This window comes from Hylobates moloch, unplaced genomic scaffold (genome assembly GCF_009828535.3).
Source record: "Hylobates moloch isolate HMO894 unplaced genomic scaffold, HMol_V3 SCAFFOLD_6, whole genome shotgun sequence".
NCBI lineage: Eukaryota > Metazoa > Chordata > Mammalia > Primates > Hylobatidae > Hylobates > Hylobates moloch.
Genome location: NW_026652281.1, coordinates 109,873,960 through 109,892,038, shown reverse-complemented (window position 1 = coordinate 109,892,038; position 18,079 = coordinate 109,873,960). Strand labels below are relative to the sequence as shown.

The following is an 18,079-nucleotide window of genomic DNA, read 5'->3' as shown; positions in this document are numbered from 1 at the left end:
GCCTGGATGACGAGAAAGGCTCTATCTAAAAAAAAAAAAAAAAATTTTTTTCAAATATATGTCGTATTGTTATTTAGGATGGATGGATGGATGGATGGAAGAAAGGAAGGAGGGAAGGAAGAAGGGAGGGAAGGAGGGAGGGAGGGAAGGAAGGAAAGAGGGAGGGAGGGAAGGAAGGAAAGGAAGGAAGGGAGGGAGGGAAGGAAGGAGGGAAGGAAGGAAGAGTACTGGAGAGATGAGCAGGTCATGATGTCTCAGGTGTGGGGCAAGCCATGCAGGGTCTTGTAAACAGGCTTGTAAGAGCTATATGAAAAAGTGCCCCCTACCACTACTGACCACAAGTTGCCACAAAACTTCTGACTTTCTTTCTCTTCACCTTTCAGGTGCAGATGAAGGATTTTCGGTTTTCTTACAAGTTTAAAATGGCCTGCAAAGAGGACGTGTTGAAGCTTTGCCCAAACATAAAAAAGAAGTATGTAGCTTGTAGTTGTTTCATTCCACTTTCCCGAAGTCCCTCTTAGCTCCGGAATGAGTATGCGCGATGTCAGGCAGCCCTCCTGCTGCCTGGTGGGGTTAGCCCTGGAGGTCTCCCGCGTCTCTCCTTTGATTAGCGTGGCAAGCACTTCAACTGTCTGGACAGAGCATCTGGTGATGGTAGTTCTCACATGGAGGTCCCACAGGCTAAAGGAGCATTTTTAATTTTTCCAGGTCAGGCCATCTAACTGATGAAGTAGGGGTGGACTATGTACTTAGAGAAGCAGGGTGCAGTGTGAGTTAAAGAGGTGAACTGACCTCTTCCCTGCGTCGTCCCGTTATGTCATCTCATCTAAGATGCAGCAGTTTTTGTATTGGGTTAGATATTTAGTGAAGAAACAGAATCTTTATTAATTTAAGACTTAAGTCTTAATGAGGAAACTGATAAGCTTTTTCAGCGTGGCTGCCCAGATTCTTCCATGTTGCTATTTGAAAGGGCCATTTCTAGAACACTTGCCCTAATATAAACCAAATTCCCAATTTGCTCTGGTTTCTCTACCTTTCAGGAGTGAGTTTCACAGTAGGTCAAAGGTACAGTCCTAGAGTTAGCAGCATTCCTCTGTGGTCACATGTTTTTAACACAGATGTTGAACTGTCCTTGCACACGTGTGCCCTGTCTGGCTTCCCCTTCCGTCAGGAATGTAGTCAGCGTTCATGCTGCTGCCTGCCTTTCATGACACCCACAGTCAAATTGCTGCTTTTAGCACCCTGAAAAAAAAAAAAAAAAAAAAAAAAACAGCCTTACAGGAAAGACATTCCCCAAAAGGGCATCTTGAATTCTTAATGGTGTGACCCCCCCGCAGCCCGGCTCTCAGGCCATCTGCCCTTGTGTGGCCCCAGCCAGCCTCAAGCTTCTCCTTTCGTCTGCAGGGTGGACGTGGTGATCTGCCTCAGCACGACTGTGCGCAACGACACTCTGCAGGAAGCCAAGGAGCACAGGGTGTCCCTGAAGTGCCGCAGGCAGCTCCGCGTGGAGGAGCTGGAGATGGTAATGCCTCCCAGCCTCTGCTCCCAGAAACCACAGTGGGCCAGGGCTTGGAAAGTTGGGGAGAGGCTAGGGCAAGGGGGAGGCATTTTATCCACTACTGTGATGGTTAAGACTTGAAGTCCTGTGCAAAAGTTTTACCATACGACCATTAGCTTCCTGTGGCATTCTTTTGATTTTGAATGATAAAAACTTTCTTCCCACATATAACTGGAAGTCCAGCTGTAAGACAGGCTCTAACTAAGCATGTGATCCACTCACTGGATCAGTAATGCCCTCAGGGGCCGGGTTTGGTGGCTCATGCAGGTAATCCCAGCACTTTGGGAGGCTGAGGCAGGTGGATCACTTGAAGTCAGGAGTTCAAAACCAGCCTGGCCAACGTGATGAAACCCTGCCTGTACCAAAAGAGACTTAGGCCAGCGAGGTGGCTCATGCCTGTAATTCCAGCACTTTGGGAGGCTAGTGTGGTCAAATCACTTGAGGTCTGGAATTCAAGACCAGCCTGGCCAACATGGCGATACCCCATCTCTACTAAAAATACAAAACTTAGCCAGCTGTGGTGGCACATACCTGTAATCCCAGCTACTTGAGAGACTGAGGCAGGAGAATCACTTGAACTGGGAGATGGAGGTTGCAGTGAGCCGAGATGGTGCCACTGTACTCCAGCCTGGGTGACAGAGCGAGACTGTCTCACAAAAAAAAAAAAAAGAGAGAGAGACTTATTTCAAGCTCGAAGCTTTGGTTCCCTAACTTTGAGCCTAGCTCTTTCATTAAAGTAATAATAAAAGTAGAACTCTACATTTATATAATGGTTTTGACTTTCCAAAGTGATTTTCACATCTCAGCAGTCCTGTGAAGGACTAAATAGGGTGTTTCAGGGTAGACTTGGCATTCTGTTTTGCAAAGAAGGTCCAAGGCCTTGCAGCTAGTTGGTGACAGAACTGAAAGTAAAGCCTGATTCTCTTGCTGCAAGGCCACTTTGCTATGTAGAAGCCAGGGTCACTAGACAAGATGCAGTCAACAAATAAGCTTATAGAACATATGACATCTCCAGCCTAAACCAAGCTCACCTTTCCATGCTGGCTCCCTCATGCAGACGGAGGACATCCGCCTAGAGCCAGATCTATATGAAGCCTGCAAAAGTGACATCAAAAACTACTGTTCCACTGTGCAATATGGCAACGCTCAGGTAACTTTTTGCTTTTTTTTTTTAATTGTAAAAGTAATATGAAGGTAACATTTAATCTTTTCTCAAAAGCTGGTGCCCATAAGAAGGTAACATTTTAGTCATGAATTTTTTGCTGGTGAGACAGGACCCATCTCATCCCTTCCAACGTAATCATCCCTTCTTAAGCTACATCAGGCTGCGTTTCCCTGAGTTCTTCACCTGCACTCCTCTCTAATTCATTTTCTTCCCTCTTTCACGTTACCTCCTCCTTCCCTACCTTGTCTGCCTAGTAAACTCCTAATGATCTTTCAGATGCTTCCTTCTCTGTAGCATTCTCAATACTCTGCACCTCCAAAATTAACCGTTACTTCACTGTGTTCCCATTGCACAGAAGTTCTTAACTAGACGTCACATCAGAATCACCTAGGACCCTTTTTTTTAATACACAGAAACAGGACCCTATCCAGAATTGCCAGGAGTGAAGTACAAACAAGTGATTTTTTAAAAAATGTTCTCCTTACTACTCGACTACCTCTTCTAGTTAAGGGCATTGCCATGGGGCTTCAGCCTTTGAGATAATTACTTCATTGTCCTCTTGTATCAGACTGTTGCTGATGCAGTCTGATGTCAGTGTAAGTCTCATTGCTTTGTTAACCCATCCATTTCTGATGGGTTTTAGAGTGTTCTCTATCTGTAATGATCTGTAATTTCAGTATGATGTGGTTAGGTGTGGCTTTTGTTTTGTGTGTGTTTCCAGTTGGCTCTTTCAATCTCACAATCTGTGTCTTCCTTCAGTTCTGGGACATTCTCAGTCATTGCTCTTTCACATACTGCTTTCCCTTTCCTTCCTTCTGGAACTCCTGTTAGACAACTGGAGCATCTGAGTCCGTCTTCTATGTCTCTTTAACTTTTTCTTTGGTACTTTTCTTTATACTACTTTTTAGGTAATTCCTCAGTTCTCTTTCCCAGCATATAATTTATTCTTCAGCTTTGTCCATTCTGCTGTAGGAGACCACCAGTCAAGTTTTGTTTTTCATTTCCTAGCTTTCTCATTGCTTCTTTTCATAACTACCTATTCTTGATTCTTATTTACTGTTGTCTTCTGTGTTGTTCTGAGGATTTTAAATATATTTTAAAATTCTGTTTTGATTGCTTTATTACCCCTTTCCCTCAGTTTTTGACTCCTTGGTTCATTTTATTTATCATCTTTCTTACGATATTAGTGTTCCTCAACTAGTTAGTGCTTCTTGGCCATGTCTTGAGGATTTCCCGGAAATCTTACGGCTTCCTGCGATAGCCCTAGCTGCTGCACCTTCCCATCTGCTTTCCTTCTTTCTTTTCATCATATCTAAAGGTTTAGGGAAGGGAAGATTTCAGGATATACTTAATTCACTACCTTAAAATTCATCTCGTGACACTTTATGCTTTTGTATTTTGAGTGATAACTCATCTTTTTTTAATCATAGTTACTTGTTTACATGAGTTTGCCATGTGCAGCTGTGAATTTATCAGGCTGAGAATTGGGTCTGATTCATATCTAGCATCCAGCAGTCTTTCTCAGGTGGTAAATAGTGGGTTGAATTGAACTCCTGGTTTGTGCCCACTGTCTAGTCGGAGCTGTTGCTCCAGGAAAATGCAGAGAGCCTATCGTGTGCTCCAAAACGAATGTGGACAAGGAGCAGCTCTGGAAGGCAGAAGAAACCAGAAATCCTGGGTGTGTTTCTTTTCCATTAGACTCCAGCACAGCCTGCCAGTCATCTTGAGTTTTTATCTAGTTGGGTTTGTTGTCAGCTATAAGGTTGTAAATCCTTATCTTTGGTAAGGAAATCCTGATTCCTATTGCCTGAGAATGAGAAATGGATAAAGAAATGGGAGGCACAGTGGAGCTGAATGCTTCAGTCAGAACACATGGATGAGCAGTCTCTGACATCTCTCAACTTGACTATAACTCTTTTGCCATAGATTATTGAATGTCTGAAAGAAAACAAGAAGCAGCTAAGCACCCGCTGCCACCAGAAAGTATTTAAGCTGCAGGAGACAGAGATGATGGACCCAGAGCTAGACTACACCCTCATGAGGGTCTGCAAGCAGATGATAAAGGTGAGGGGCTGACACCAAAGGCCGAGCATGGATGAACAACAAAACAACAAAGCACAAACAATGGCAGCGACTTCCTCAGGCTCAGCTTTCTCAAAGTGTGGTCCCTAGACGAGCAGCAGCAGCAGCACCCCCTGGGAGCCTGTGAGTTCCTGGGCCCCCATCCAGATCTGCTGAATCGGAAACTCTGGGAGTAGAGCACAAAGCCTGCCTTAACAGCCTCCCTAGGGGGTTCTGATGCAGGCTCAAGTTTGGAAACCACAGAGCCGGGATAACTGACCTCACTTTGACCTGAGGCACAAGTAAATGGATGTGCAATAAATAAATGATTGGTTTTGAAGACGATTAATGGTAGCTATACTGAGAAAGTCACCATCTAGTGTCCTGATCATCCATCTGGCACATTCAGAAGATTTGTCTGTTCTACAGGTTGTTTTGCTTCATTCCCTCCTCCAGCAGATATTCCCTGCAACAGGGCTGATCTGAGTACCTAGATATCAGTTCCTTGATCTCGCCACACATGCATTAAACTCAAGGTTCGGCCGGGCGTGGTGGCTCACGCCTGTAATCCCAGCACTTTCAGAGGCCAAGGCGGGAGGATCGCTTGAGGTCAGGAGTTCGAGACCAGCCTGGCCAACATCGTGAAACCCCATCTCTACTAAAAAATACAAAAATTAGCCAGGTGTGGTGGCACATGCCTGTAGTCCCAGCTACTCGGGAGGCTGAGGCAGGAGAATCGCTCCCGGGAGGCGCAGGCTGCAGTGAGCTGAGATCATGCCACTGCACTCCAGCCTGAGCAACAGAGCAAGACTGTCTCAAAAAAGAAAAAAAAAATTTTTTTAAACTTAAACTAAAGGTTCTAGCTCCTTTATTTCAGCTTTCCTTTAAAGTAAAATGCTACTTTTTACACTATCAAATAAATTCCAGAGAGAATTTTGCAAGTTACAATGTAAGTCTTTTTAACTGGCCTGATGAAATTGAGTCATATGTAAAAATGGAAATGTCAGGCTCTGATGTGAGAGAGCTTTGGAAAATTTTCTAAAAGTCAGTGAGCAATCCATGTCTCCATAACAAGATGTCAGCAGATTATAATCACACTCTTTAGAGAACTAGAAACAGAACTAGGAAGAGAGGCTCAATGCTCAAGTGTCTCAACCAGAGTTTATCAGACACTGTGACACTTGAAGACTTGCGGATTAGCAGAACAGATAGGGAGTTTATTACTAGTCCACAACTGATCCCTGACTTAAAGGACGGCAATAAGTGTATAGGACCCTAGCCCTTTACTGCCTGGTAGGATTATAGCCCTTTAGTTAAGATGAACCAAATGGGTCCTTACCCCACATCCTTGTTCACATTGGTTAGTGGAGAATTCCTAGGTTTTCCCACTAGAGTTGGGTAGGTAGGGCTTGAGGGCTGTACAGCCACCTAGTACAGTGTTACATTCATGCTTAAACAATAAGTAAGTTGCTGAGATGCCATCGAACTTAACATCACCCTCTAGATAAGGAACCAATCCTGTGTAAGAACCAGTGAGGCAGTAGAAAGAAATGTGAGAAGTAGTAGAGAATAAGTAAGAAAGGGGAAGTTGGGGTGGGGTGCTTGTTCAGGCCTACCTACTCCTCTTGTACCACGTGATGCTTTCATGCTGCTGCTTTCATCAGCTTTCCGATAGATGTTAAGGGTGATCACAGGCTGGTCCAAGTGCAGTGCTGTTTACAACTAATTGATCACAGCTACTTACAGATTTATTTGTTCTTCTACATTCCTGTTGCTTCACTTGACTAGCCTTAAAAAAAAAAAAAAAAAAGTGGCCAGGCTGGTGGCTCATGCCTGTAATCCCCCGCACTTTGGGAAGCTGAGGCAGGTGGATCACCTGATACCAGGAGTTCAAGACCAGCCTGGCCAACGCGTGGTGAAACCTCGTCTCTACTTAAAAAAAAAAAAAAAACACAAAAATGAGCTGGGCGTGGTGTCGCATGCCTGTAATCCCCGCTACTCAGGAGGCTGACTTGGGAGGCTGAGGCAGGAGAATTGCTTGAACTCGGGAGGCGGAGGTTGCAGTAAGCCGAGATCGCGCCACTGCACTCCAGCCTGGGTGACACAGCAAGACTCTGTCTCCAGAAAAAAAAAAAGTGGTCGCAGATGGAGTTAATCGCCATATTTAGATAGCTGTTTTTATAAAATTGTTTCTTTGCAGAGGTTCTGTCCAGAAGCAGATTCTAAAACCATGTTGCAGTGCTTGAAGCAAAATAAAAACAGTGAATTGATGGATCCCAAATGCAAACAGATGATAACCAAGCGCCAGATCACCCAGAACACAGGTAAGATCTTGGCTTGGCTCTCCTGGCCCTGTGGAGTATCTGAAAAGGAATTCAGTGGCTGTAGAGTGACCTACTCAAACTCCCAGGGCTTTGTTGCCTGGGAATTTTAAGGGAGGAGTCTGAGTGTAAGCAGGAGGACTTCCTCCTTTGAGGAGCATCCAGAAAAATGGAGGGAGAGTCAGGGGAGAGAGGATGCCACAAGAACCAGAAAACTGCCCTTAAAGAACGTTCAGAAGGAATCAGGGCCGGCAATCCTTGGAAAGAAAAATCTAGAAATTCAATAAAACCTCATGAGTGTGCCAGGAGAATGTACAGGTAATCTGGTTTGGAACAGAAATATTTCACCTCTGGGTTGGAAGACCTCGTAAGTTAATGGTCACAGTGAGTTGGATATTGTATTTCTTCTTCAGTGTTCTCAAAAGTATCTGTTATGGGGAAGGTTGCTGATGTGCCCTTCATTTTTCTGAGGACTCCTTAGAGTATTGGAGTCCCCACAAAACCCCGCAGAGTAGAAAGATTCCTGAGGACCTCCAAAAGTACTCGTTAACAAAGTCATATTGCGGATTAAAAACAGTGTAGTGAGAGCTCAGTAAATGTTTATTGAATAGACAAATCCATGGTTGTAGTCATGGTCATTGACATAATATGCTCCCTTTAGGAAGGTGGATATCTAAAAATGTGTGAATCAGGTGGAATGTTTTGTCACATGCTCACTGCTTTCTACTCTAGATTACCGCTTAAACCCCATGCTAAGAAAAGCCTGTAAAGCTGACATTCCTAAATTCTGTCACGGTATCCTGACTAAGGCCAAGGATGATTCAGAATTAGAAGGACAAGTCATCTCTTGCCTCAAGCTGAGATATGCTGACCAGGTAAACTGGCCTGAGCTCTCCACAGAGGTGTATTTATGGAGCCTCTGTCCCTGGGAATTTTCTCTTTTGAAATCCCTAGCTTGCTCCCATTTTCCCAAGACCTTTTTCATATCTTCCTGAACGTGGGGGGCTAAGGGGCCAGATCAAAAGCAGGCATTTTGTTTTTTCTTGTTCTTTTTGTTGTTGTTTTTTTTCATGTCCTGCTTTTGTATAAAAGCTTCGTTTTCTGATCAGCACATGTATCCTCCCTTTGTCACATGCAGCGCCTGTCTTCAGACTGCGAAGACCAGATCCGAATCATTATCCAGGAGTCCGCCCTGGACTACCGCCTGGATCCTCAGCTCCAGCTGCACTGCTCAGACGAGGTGGGATTTGCTTGCAAAACTGGTTATGCACAGAGGTGTTCAGAGAAGTTTCCATTGGAGAAAAGTTGTTTACTTTCTCTCCCTTCAGCCATGAGTGATCCGGTGAATTGAAGGCCATCTTCTGGGCTCTCCATGGTCTGCATTTCTGTTCTCTGTAACACTGAATTCAACTTGGCGTTAGTCCTGACACTGTAAAGCGTTGTTCCATATTTCTCTGTTGAACAAGGGTGTTCTTTCATTATAGCTCTCTGTAAATTTGTTCTTCCCTTCTCCTTGTTCTGGATGGTAAACCCAAGACTTGCCAGAAAAATAAAAGTACTTCCAGCTGGGCACAGTGGCTCATGCCTGTAATCCCAGCACTTTGGGAAGCCAAGGAGGTGGATCACCTGAGGTCAGGAGTTCGAGACCAGCCTGGCTAACATGGAGAAATCTGTCTCCACTAAAAATACAAAAAATTAGCAAGGCATGGTGGCGTGCACCAGTAATCCCAGCTGCTCAGGAGGTTGAGGCAAGAGAATCGCTTGAACCCGGGAGGCGGAGGTTGCAGTGAGCTGAGATCATGCCAGTGCCCCCCAGCCTGGGCGACAGAGGAAGACCCTGTCTCAAAAAAAAAAAAAGTCTGGGCGCGGTGGCTCACCCCTGTAATCCCATTGCTTAGGGAGGCCAAGGTGGGCGGATCATGAGGTCAGGAGATCGAGACCATCCTGGCTAACATGGTGAAACCCCGTCTCTACTAAAAAAAAAAAAAAAAAAAAATTGGCCCGGCCTGGTCGTGTGTGCCTGTAGTCCCAGCTACCCGGGAGGCTAAGGCAGGAGAATGGCATGAACCCAGGAGGCAGAGCTTGTAGTGAGCCGAGATCGCACCACTGCACTCCAGCCTGGGCGACAGAGCGAGATTCTGTCTCAACAAAAGAAAAAAAAAAGTAGTTCTATAATGGCCCTAGAAGGAAGTGCCCATCTTTGGAAATTATTGGACTTCTTAGCTAGAAAAGGCCTTGTGGAGAGCCATGTTCAACATATGTTAATTTCAGGAGCTCATAACAAAAGCCGTTACAAAAAAGCTCACTCATAAAACTGTCCAAAGAAAGTTAATGTTTTTGTCTTTGCTGCGGGCTGTGTTTCTCAACTCCTGTGTATGTGTGCGTGTATGTGCAGGTACGCACGTGTGCACACTTTCAAGTTGTGAGTCTGGTTTGACCCTGAACCTATGGTGAATGTCAAGCATTTGCTTTTCGTATTTTATTTGGTTATATATAATCTTGCTCCTCTGGAATCAAGTAGCAGCCTTCTTTTTGACAAGTCCTGAGATCTGACTCAAGTTTCAGTGTAGACAGCGTAAAGATACGACATTTATTGATTTTCCACTCTGTGTGCCAGTCCTTGTGAAGAATGAAGCCTGGCATCCAATACAGGAGGAGGGGCATGAAACCTACCAGGAAACTGTTTGAGATGAGCCCTGGCACAGGTGTGGGAGGATCATCAAACTGACATGTTTAGAGACCAAGGGTTCTGGTGATAGCAGGGCTACTGCCCCTGGCTTGTAAAACAGCAGTAGGCCAGTGAAGGGGGGGCACAGAACCTGGACTTATCTGCTTTTGAAACTCAGTTCGGGCTGGGTGTGGTGACTCATGCCTATAATCTCAGCACTTTGGGAGGCCAAGGTAGGAGGATCACCTGAGGTGAGGAGTTCAAGACCAGCCTGGCCAACATGGCGAAACCCCATCTCTACTAAAAATACAGAAATCAGGCCAGTTGCGGTGGCTCATGCCCTGTAATCTCAGCCCTTTGGGAAGCTGAGGTGGGTGATCACCTGATATCAGGAGTTCGAGACCAGCCTGACCAACATGGAGAAACTCTGTCTCTATTAAAAGCACAAAATTAGCTGGGCGTGGTGGCACATACCTGTAATTCCAGCTACTCAGGAGGCTGAGGCAGGAGAATCACCTGAACACGAGAGGCGGAGGTTGTGGTGAGCCGAGATCGTGCCATTGTACTTCAGCCTGGACAACAAGTGTAAGGCTCTGTCTAAAAAAAAAAAAAAAAAAAAATCAGCCAGGCATGGTAGCACGTGCCTGTAGTCCCAGCTACTCAGGAGGCTGAGGCAGGAGAATCACTTGAACCTGGGAGGCAGAGGTTGCAGTGAGCCGAGATCGTACTGCTGCACTCCAGCCTGGGTGACAGAGCTTGGCTCTGTTTCAAAAAACAAAACAAAACAAAAAAGAAGAAACTCAGTTCATTTCTGTGCTCAGTGGGGTGGCTTTGTTTTTTGTGTCTCCTGAACAGATCTCCAGTCTATGTGCTGAAGAAGCAGCAGCCCAAGAGCAGACAGGTCAGGTGGAGGAGTGCCTCAAGGTCAACTTGCTCAAGATCAAAACAGAATTATGTAAAAAGGTAACCACCGTCACCTTGTTTTCCTCACTTCATTTTCTTTTTTTTTTTTCCTCTTGTTCCTTTTAATGCTGTAGTCTGCCTACCTTGGTAATAAAACCGAAAATCTCTGGTCTCTTTGTAATCCTAGCACTTTGGGAGGCCGAGGCGGGCGGATCACAAGGTCAGGAGATCGAGACCACGGTGAAACCCCGTCTCTACTAAAACTACAAAAAATTAGCCGGGCGTGGTGGCGGGCGCCTGTAGTCCCAGCTACCCGGAGAGGCTGAGGCAGGGGAATGGCGTGAACCCGGGAGGCGGAGCTTGCAGTGAGCCGAGATTGTGCCACTGCACTCCAGCCTGGGCGACAGAGCAAGACTCCGTCTCAAAAAAAAAATAATAATAAAATAAAACCAAAAATCTCAACCTTCTGCCCAGCACTCTTTTCTTGCTGTTCCTTCTTACCAAACTTGCATTTGGTTTTGACTGCTCATCTCCTATAATGTGAATTTTTTTTTTTTTTTTTTTTTTGAGACGGAGTCTCGTTCTGTCGCCCAGGCTGGAGTGCAGTGGCATGATCTCACTGAAGCTCTGCCTCCCGGGTTCACGCCATTCTCCTGCCTCAGCCTCCCAAGTAGCTGGGACTACAGGCACCCGCCACCAAGCCCGGCTAATTTTTTGTATTTTTAGTAGAGACGGGGTTTCACCGTGTTAGCCAGGATGGTCTCGATCTTCTGACCTCGTGATCCGCCCACTTTGGCCTCCCAAAATGCTGGGATTACAGGCGTGAGCCACCGCGCCCGGCCGTGAATATTCTTTTCACATGTACTAATTACATGAGTATGTCTCATCCCCATGACTAGATCGTTGTTTAAAGATACTGTGAGTGTAATGCCAAAGCAAATTGCCAGGCGCAATATATCAGTAAGTGTTCCACATTCATAGAAGTCAGTGAAACTAAAACTAGTTTGTTTCAGAAATGTTATATAAAAACATTTGTCGGCCAGGCTGGTGGCTCATGCCTATGATCCCAGCACTTTGGGAGGCCGAGGTGGCCACATCACAAGGTCAAGAGATCGAGATCATCCTGGCCAACATGGTGAAACCCTGTCTTTACTTAAAATACAAAAATTAGCTGGGCGTGGTGGTGCATACCTGTAGTCCCAGCTACTCGGGAGGCTGAGGCAGAAGAATCGCTTGAACCCAGGAGGCAGAGGTTACAGTGAGCTGAGATCGTACCACTGCACTCCAGCCTGGCAACAGAGTGAGACTCCGTCTCAAAAAAAAAAATTTTTTTGTCAAAATATGATCACTAAGCATACATTATCTTGCAAAATTGAAAATGAAATAATATACTTGATCTTTTTTAAAAAAAAAAAAAAAAAGTAACTTTTTTAATTTTTTTTTTTTTGAGATGGAGTCTCTCTCTGTTTCCCAGGCTGGAGTGCAGTGGCGCCATCTCAGCTCACTGCAAGCTCTGCCTCCCGGGTTCATGCCATTCTCCTGCCTCAGCCTCCCAAGTAGCTGGGACTATAGGTGCCCACCACCACGCCTGACTAATTTTCTGTATTTTTAGTAGAGACGGGGGTTCACTGTATTAGCCAGGATGGTCTCAATCTCCTGACCTCGTAATCCACCCGCCTCGGCCTTCCAAAGTGCTGGGATTACAGGTGTGAGCCACCGCGCCCAGCCAAAATTAACCTTTTAAAAAAGAATTTCATTGATGTCATTATGGAATAATTGAGAATATTGTGTGCACATTTTTTCATCTGTTAAAAATGTTGAAAGCTAGATCGGTATATTTTCCTTTGCCTCCTTTATCATCACATGAGCCCATATAACTTTGGGGAGGATTTTAGAATATTATTTGGCCTTTGGCTTATGGTTTTAATTTCTCTTACTGTTGTTTTATAGGGAGTAGAGTCTTGTCTGGAGCACACTAACTTTTATTTATGGAAGCATTTCTGGCCTATCTTTACCTCCCACAGTTCCCTTATGTATAAATGGAGAATCTGCAGAGTTGATTTCAGTTCCATCATGTTGATATTCCTCTCATTCAGCACATCTGTAAACACAAATAAGAATTGCACTTGTAGTAGATGTTATGCCCTGTCCATTCTGTTTTTCTTTCTGAGGACAACAGAGGTAAAGTAGAACATTTTGTAAACAAATCTGCCTTTATCTAATTGGGATTTTTTTGTTTTTGTTTTTGTTTGAGATAGGGTCTCACTCTGTCTCCCAGGATGAAGTGCAGTAGTGCAGTCATAGCTCACTGGACCTCAAACTGGGCTCAAGTGATCCTCCCACCTCAACCTCCTAGGTGGCTAGGACCACAGGGCACACGATTATGCCCAGCTAATTTTTTTTTTTTAATAATTTTCTGTAGAGATGGCGGTCTTGCTGTGTTACCCACACGGGTCTCAAACTCCTACCTCGGCCTCCCGAAGTGCTGGGATTACAGGCATGAGCCACCACCCCCAGTCCTGATTGATAATTTTAATATAGCATATTACTCTGATTTTAAGATTTCACATGTTTTCATATTTCTTAAAGTAACACAGTAATTGTATCACACCAATAAAAATATTAACATATAGGTATTTTAAAATGATATGACATGACGTATGGGAATGCCAAAAACCCAAATCTGATCTTATAGTCATTTACAGTCCCCTGCTTTTTTTAAACACATAGTTTTGTATCCCTAAAAGGTAGTTAGTTACTCAATTAAATTCTGCATTCTGTACATCATCACCACCTTGCAACCTGTCCCAAAGTGGTCTCTGTTGTTAGCCCTCAACTTTCCCCCCTTTTTTATTTGTATATGAAGTATTTACAGACAACAGATCTGATGCATTTCCCCTTCAAAAGCTCTGTCCGCAATCACCCTCCCTTTCCAGGAAGTGTTAAACATGCTGAAGGAAAGCAAAGCAGACATCTTTGTTGACCCGGTACTTCATACTGCTTGTGCCCTGGACATTAAACACCACTGTGCAGCCATCACCCCTGGCCGCGGGCGTCGTAAGTCTCTATGTTCACTCTGATCCTGTCTGAACTCTATTGAGAAGAGCAAAGACTCCCTCTTAGACATCAGTTGCAGCTACTGTGGTCTGTATGGTCTGTAGTTGTAGCCCAGTCATAGACAACATTCCCTGGGGACCTGGGTGATGCCAAAACTAGGCCTTTATGGCATCATGAATTTAGGAATAAGCCGGCAAGTTTGAACTGACGTTGTCATGACTGGAGCTAAAGATTTGATAAACAGGGAGAGTTGAGGTATTTATTCGGGAAGCAGAAGTTAAAGTCATCATCATGGTCCTTTTCCCGGTGCCCAAACTAGAAGCCAGCTTCATACACTTCCCCGGTGGCCACAGTGGACTCAGTAGACAGGTTTTGTGTGAGGAGGGAGCCAAGGCACGTGTGAGAGTTCTTTTTGAGCCACATATGCCCAATAAAACTAATAGAAGTTGTTTTTATTTTTATTTATTTTTTTGAGACAGAGTCTCACTCTGTCGCCCAGGCTGGAGTGTGGTGGCATGATCTCAGCTCACTGCAACCTCCGCCTCCTGGGTTCAAGTGATTTTCCCACCTTAACCTCCTGAGTAACTGAGACTACAGGCACCCACCACCATGCCTGGCTCATTTTTGTATTTTTTAAGTAGAGACAGGGTTTTGCCATGTTGGCCAGGCTAGTCTCAAACTACTGACTTCAAGCGATCCACCCACCTCAGCCTCCCAAAGTGCTGGGATTACAGACATGAGCCACTATGCCCAGCCTGTTTTCATTTTAATTTTTTGAAACAAGGTCTTACTATATTGTAGTCTGAAACTCCTGGGCTCAAGGGATCCTCCTGCCTCAGCTTCCCAAGTATCTGGGATTACAGGTGTTTGCCACCACACCTGGCTCTAAAAATAAGGAGGTTTTAAGAGAGGCTTTGGACGCCAACCCTGGAGGTTACATATCATTTCTCTCCATTGTTGGATCCTGGGTCAAGTTTTCTAGTATGTATTTAACTTTGTTGAGCCTACAGATCTGAATTCTCTGGTGGTTGTGCACCCTTTTCCCCATCTTTACAGAAATTTCTCTATTCTGTACAGTTTCAGGTTCTTCTTATTTGTTTCCTCCCACAGAAATGTCCTGTCTCATGGAAGCACTGGAGGATAAGCGGGTGAGGTTACAGCCCGAGTGCAAAAAGCGCCTCAATGACCGGATTGAGATGTGGAGTTACGCAGCAAAGGTAATGACCAAGAGAATCTCCTTTTTTAAAAAAATAAAAAAATATGGAACACTTCACCAATTTGCATGTCATCCTTGAGCAAAGGCCATGCCTCTCTCCTTGCTGTGGCTGTCCAGCCTCTTTTAGATATTGCACTGGTCTTGTCCTTATTGTGAGACTAGCAATAAGTGTGTTTGAAAACGTGGTCAGGGCCGGGCGCAGTGGCTCACGCCTGTAATCTCAGCGTTTTGGGAGGCCGAGGCGGGCAGATCACAAGGTCAGGAGATCGAGACCAACCTGGCTAACACGGTGAAACCCTGTCTCTACTAAAAAATAGTAAACGTGGTCAGTGTGCTTTTAGAATTCCTTGGCTGTCCGTGAGCCTGGAGCCGTCTCCCTGTACATCGGGCTGTCTGCAGGGCTTTGCCAGGGCCACTCCTTTCTCAGTTCGCCCACTGTTCACCACTGAAAAGTGAGTGACCCAAAGAGAAAAGAGATGTCACACCCATGGCAAAAGAAAGAAATCCAGCCTCACCTATGTTGAAGCTTGTTTTTATCATTTTACAGTCTTTAGGAGAAAAATACATAAGTGAGGCCAGTACTCATCTGGTCTGGAACATGGAGAAGGAGGAGATGAAGAGAGACTGTAGGACACTCGTGAATGTGTATGATACCCAGGGAGACTTGGGCTAGGGGAAATTTTTCCTACAGAGGTTCAGCCTCAGTGAGAAGAATAACAGTTCTTCTCATGTATACATTGCTTTGTAGTTTACATAACACTTTGGTGGACATATTGCCTCATTTGAACCTTGAAACCCTGTGAGGTAGTTAGAATGACTATTTCCTCACTTTACAGTAAAGGAAACTGACTTTAGAGGTCATGACTTGCCCATAGTCCCTCTGGTTTTTAGATCCATGCTTTTGTATCAACTCATATTGGGATAGACATTTGCAGTGGCCCAAGATCAAGAGAGTAATCCCAGGACCGCCCCTCCTTCCTGGCCAATTTTATCACCCATGTACTTCCAGGTCAAGGGTAACAAGGCAAGAGGAACAATCAGAGAAAGTCTTTATAGCTCGACAGCAGGAAGGTACAAGGGAGGGCTCCTGTTTGTCACAGTAGGCAACACTCTCCTCACCCTTCTCCCAAGGGAAGAAAGTTGCCTTTAAAGCCAGTGGCTCAGGGAAGCCGCAGCAGGAGATGCTGCGTTACTCCATTCTGCCTCATTGTGTCCAGTCCTTTGAGCTGTGTATTATTGCTTCAGAGCGACTCAAGTAATTCACGGCTTGTTTTGTGTTGGCAACTATTGGAGCTCAAATCTCATTCATCTCACACCTCCCTACTCTGTTCTGTGTACATAATATGAGCATAGAAACAGCCCAGATGCCTCTGGGCCACACCATCTCAGCAGCCAGGCTGGGATGCAAAAGAATGGGGACATGTGCACCTGGGGACCCTTTCGGTCCTGATTCTGCCATAGCAGGCTACCATCAAGGTCCGTTAGGGAAAGCAGTGGAAAACTGAGGATGAAAACTAGCTGAGGTTAAATTATAAATGTCCACAAGTGGAGGGCAGTTAAATATATTCTGTCAATATAAGTCTTGTTTGCAGTGCAGTGGTGTGAACATGGCTCACTGCAGCCTCGAACTCCTGGGCTCAAGTGATCCTCCTTGAGTAGCTGGGACCACAGGTGCATGCCACCACACCCAGCTAATTTTATAACTTTTTGTGGAGACAAGGTCTTGGCTATGTTGTCCAGGCTGGTCTCGGCCTGCACATTGTTTTTGATGTAGGAAGTGCTTATGATATGATGGTGAATGAAAAAAGTCAAAATACAGGCTGGGTGCAGTGGCTCACACCTATAATCCCAGCACCTTGGGAGACCAAGGCAGGTGGAACACTTGAGCCCAGGAGTTCAAGACCAGCTTGGGCAACATAGGGAGACCCCATCTCTACCAAAAAAAAAAATTTTTTTTTTTTTGGGGGGACAGATTCTCGCCCTGTTTCCCACGCTGGAGTCCAGTAGTGCAGTCTCGGCTCACTGCAACCTCCACCTCCCGGGTTCAAGTGATTCTCCTGCCTCAGCCTCCCCAGTAGCTGGGACTGCAGGCGAGCACCACCACGCCCAGCTAATTTTTGTATTTTTAGTAGAGACAGGGTTTCACCATGTTGGCCAGGCTGGTCTCAAACTCCTGACTTCATGGTCCACCGCCTCAGCCTCCCATAGTGCTGGGATTACAGGCGTGAGCCACCATGCCTGGCCAAAAAAATTTTTTTAATTAGCCAGGCGTGGTGGTGCACTTGTAGTCTCAGCTACTCAGGAGGCTGAGGTAGGAGGATCCCTTGAGCCCAGGAGTTTGAGGCTGTAGTGAGCTGTGATCACACCACTGTACACCAACCTGGGCAACAGAGCGAGACCCCAACTCAATGAAAAAAAAGCCAAAATATAGAATTTACAAATAATATAGAATTTACAAGGCTGGGCGCAGTGGCTCATGCCTGTAATCCCAGCACCTTGGGAGGCTGAGGCGGGTGGATCACGAGGTCAGGAGTTTGAGACCAGCCTGCCCAACATAGTGAAACCCCGTCTCTACTAAAAATACCAAAAAAATTAGCTGTGCATGGTGGCGTGCACCTGCAGTCCCAGCTACGCGTGTGGGTGAGGGAGGAGAATCGCTTAAACCCAGGAGGTGGAGGTTGTGGTGAGCTGACATTGTGCCAGTGCACAATGCCTGGGTAACAGTGAGACTCCGTCTCAAAAAAAAAAAAAAAAAAATAGAATTTACAAAATATAGAATATATAAAACAATCTCAACTTTTATCTTTGTTTTTTAAAGAAAGGCAGCAAACGCAGTTAAAGAGCATAAATCAAAAGATAGAAGAACCCATGGCCTTATAGAAGTCATTTAACCATGCTCACCCTCGGGCACTGACTCTCCACTCAGAGTATGGGAGTGGTGAAATCTGCCTGCTAGGCTTGGTGTGAGTGCTAAATGAGCGAGAGCAGGGGGAGCCCTTCGTCCAGGGCCCGACACATCTTCAGTGTCGTGATGTTAGTGGTGATCACTGTGGTGGAATTGTGGGTGACTGCACCACTTTGTCTCTTTCTGTATTTCTAATTTTATGCAGTAGACATGTGTATAGTTCTA

The 18,079-nt window shown here is 45.3% G+C and overlaps 1 protein-coding gene across 2 annotated transcripts in view; it reads left to right on the top strand.

Annotated features, from left to right (window-relative positions):
- GLG1 (golgi glycoprotein 1) overlaps nt 1-18,079 on the top strand; it is a 163,212-nt gene that overhangs the window by 139,074 nt on the left and 6,059 nt on the right. For both annotated transcript variants that reach the window (XM_058441209.1, XM_032157894.2), the window contains exons 16-25: nt 384-472; nt 1,405-1,522; nt 2,616-2,708; nt 4,650-4,787; nt 6,985-7,108; nt 7,838-7,980; nt 8,244-8,345; nt 10,629-10,736; nt 13,613-13,733; nt 14,844-14,950. In XM_058441209.1, the coding sequence (XP_058297192.1) occupies nt 384-472; nt 1,405-1,522; nt 2,616-2,708; nt 4,650-4,787; nt 6,985-7,108; nt 7,838-7,980; nt 8,244-8,345; nt 10,629-10,736; nt 13,613-13,733; nt 14,844-14,950 (1,143 nt within the window). The remainder of the gene's footprint in view (nt 1-383; nt 473-1,404; nt 1,523-2,615; nt 2,709-4,649; nt 4,788-6,984; nt 7,109-7,837; nt 7,981-8,243; nt 8,346-10,628; nt 10,737-13,612; nt 13,734-14,843; nt 14,951-18,079) is intronic.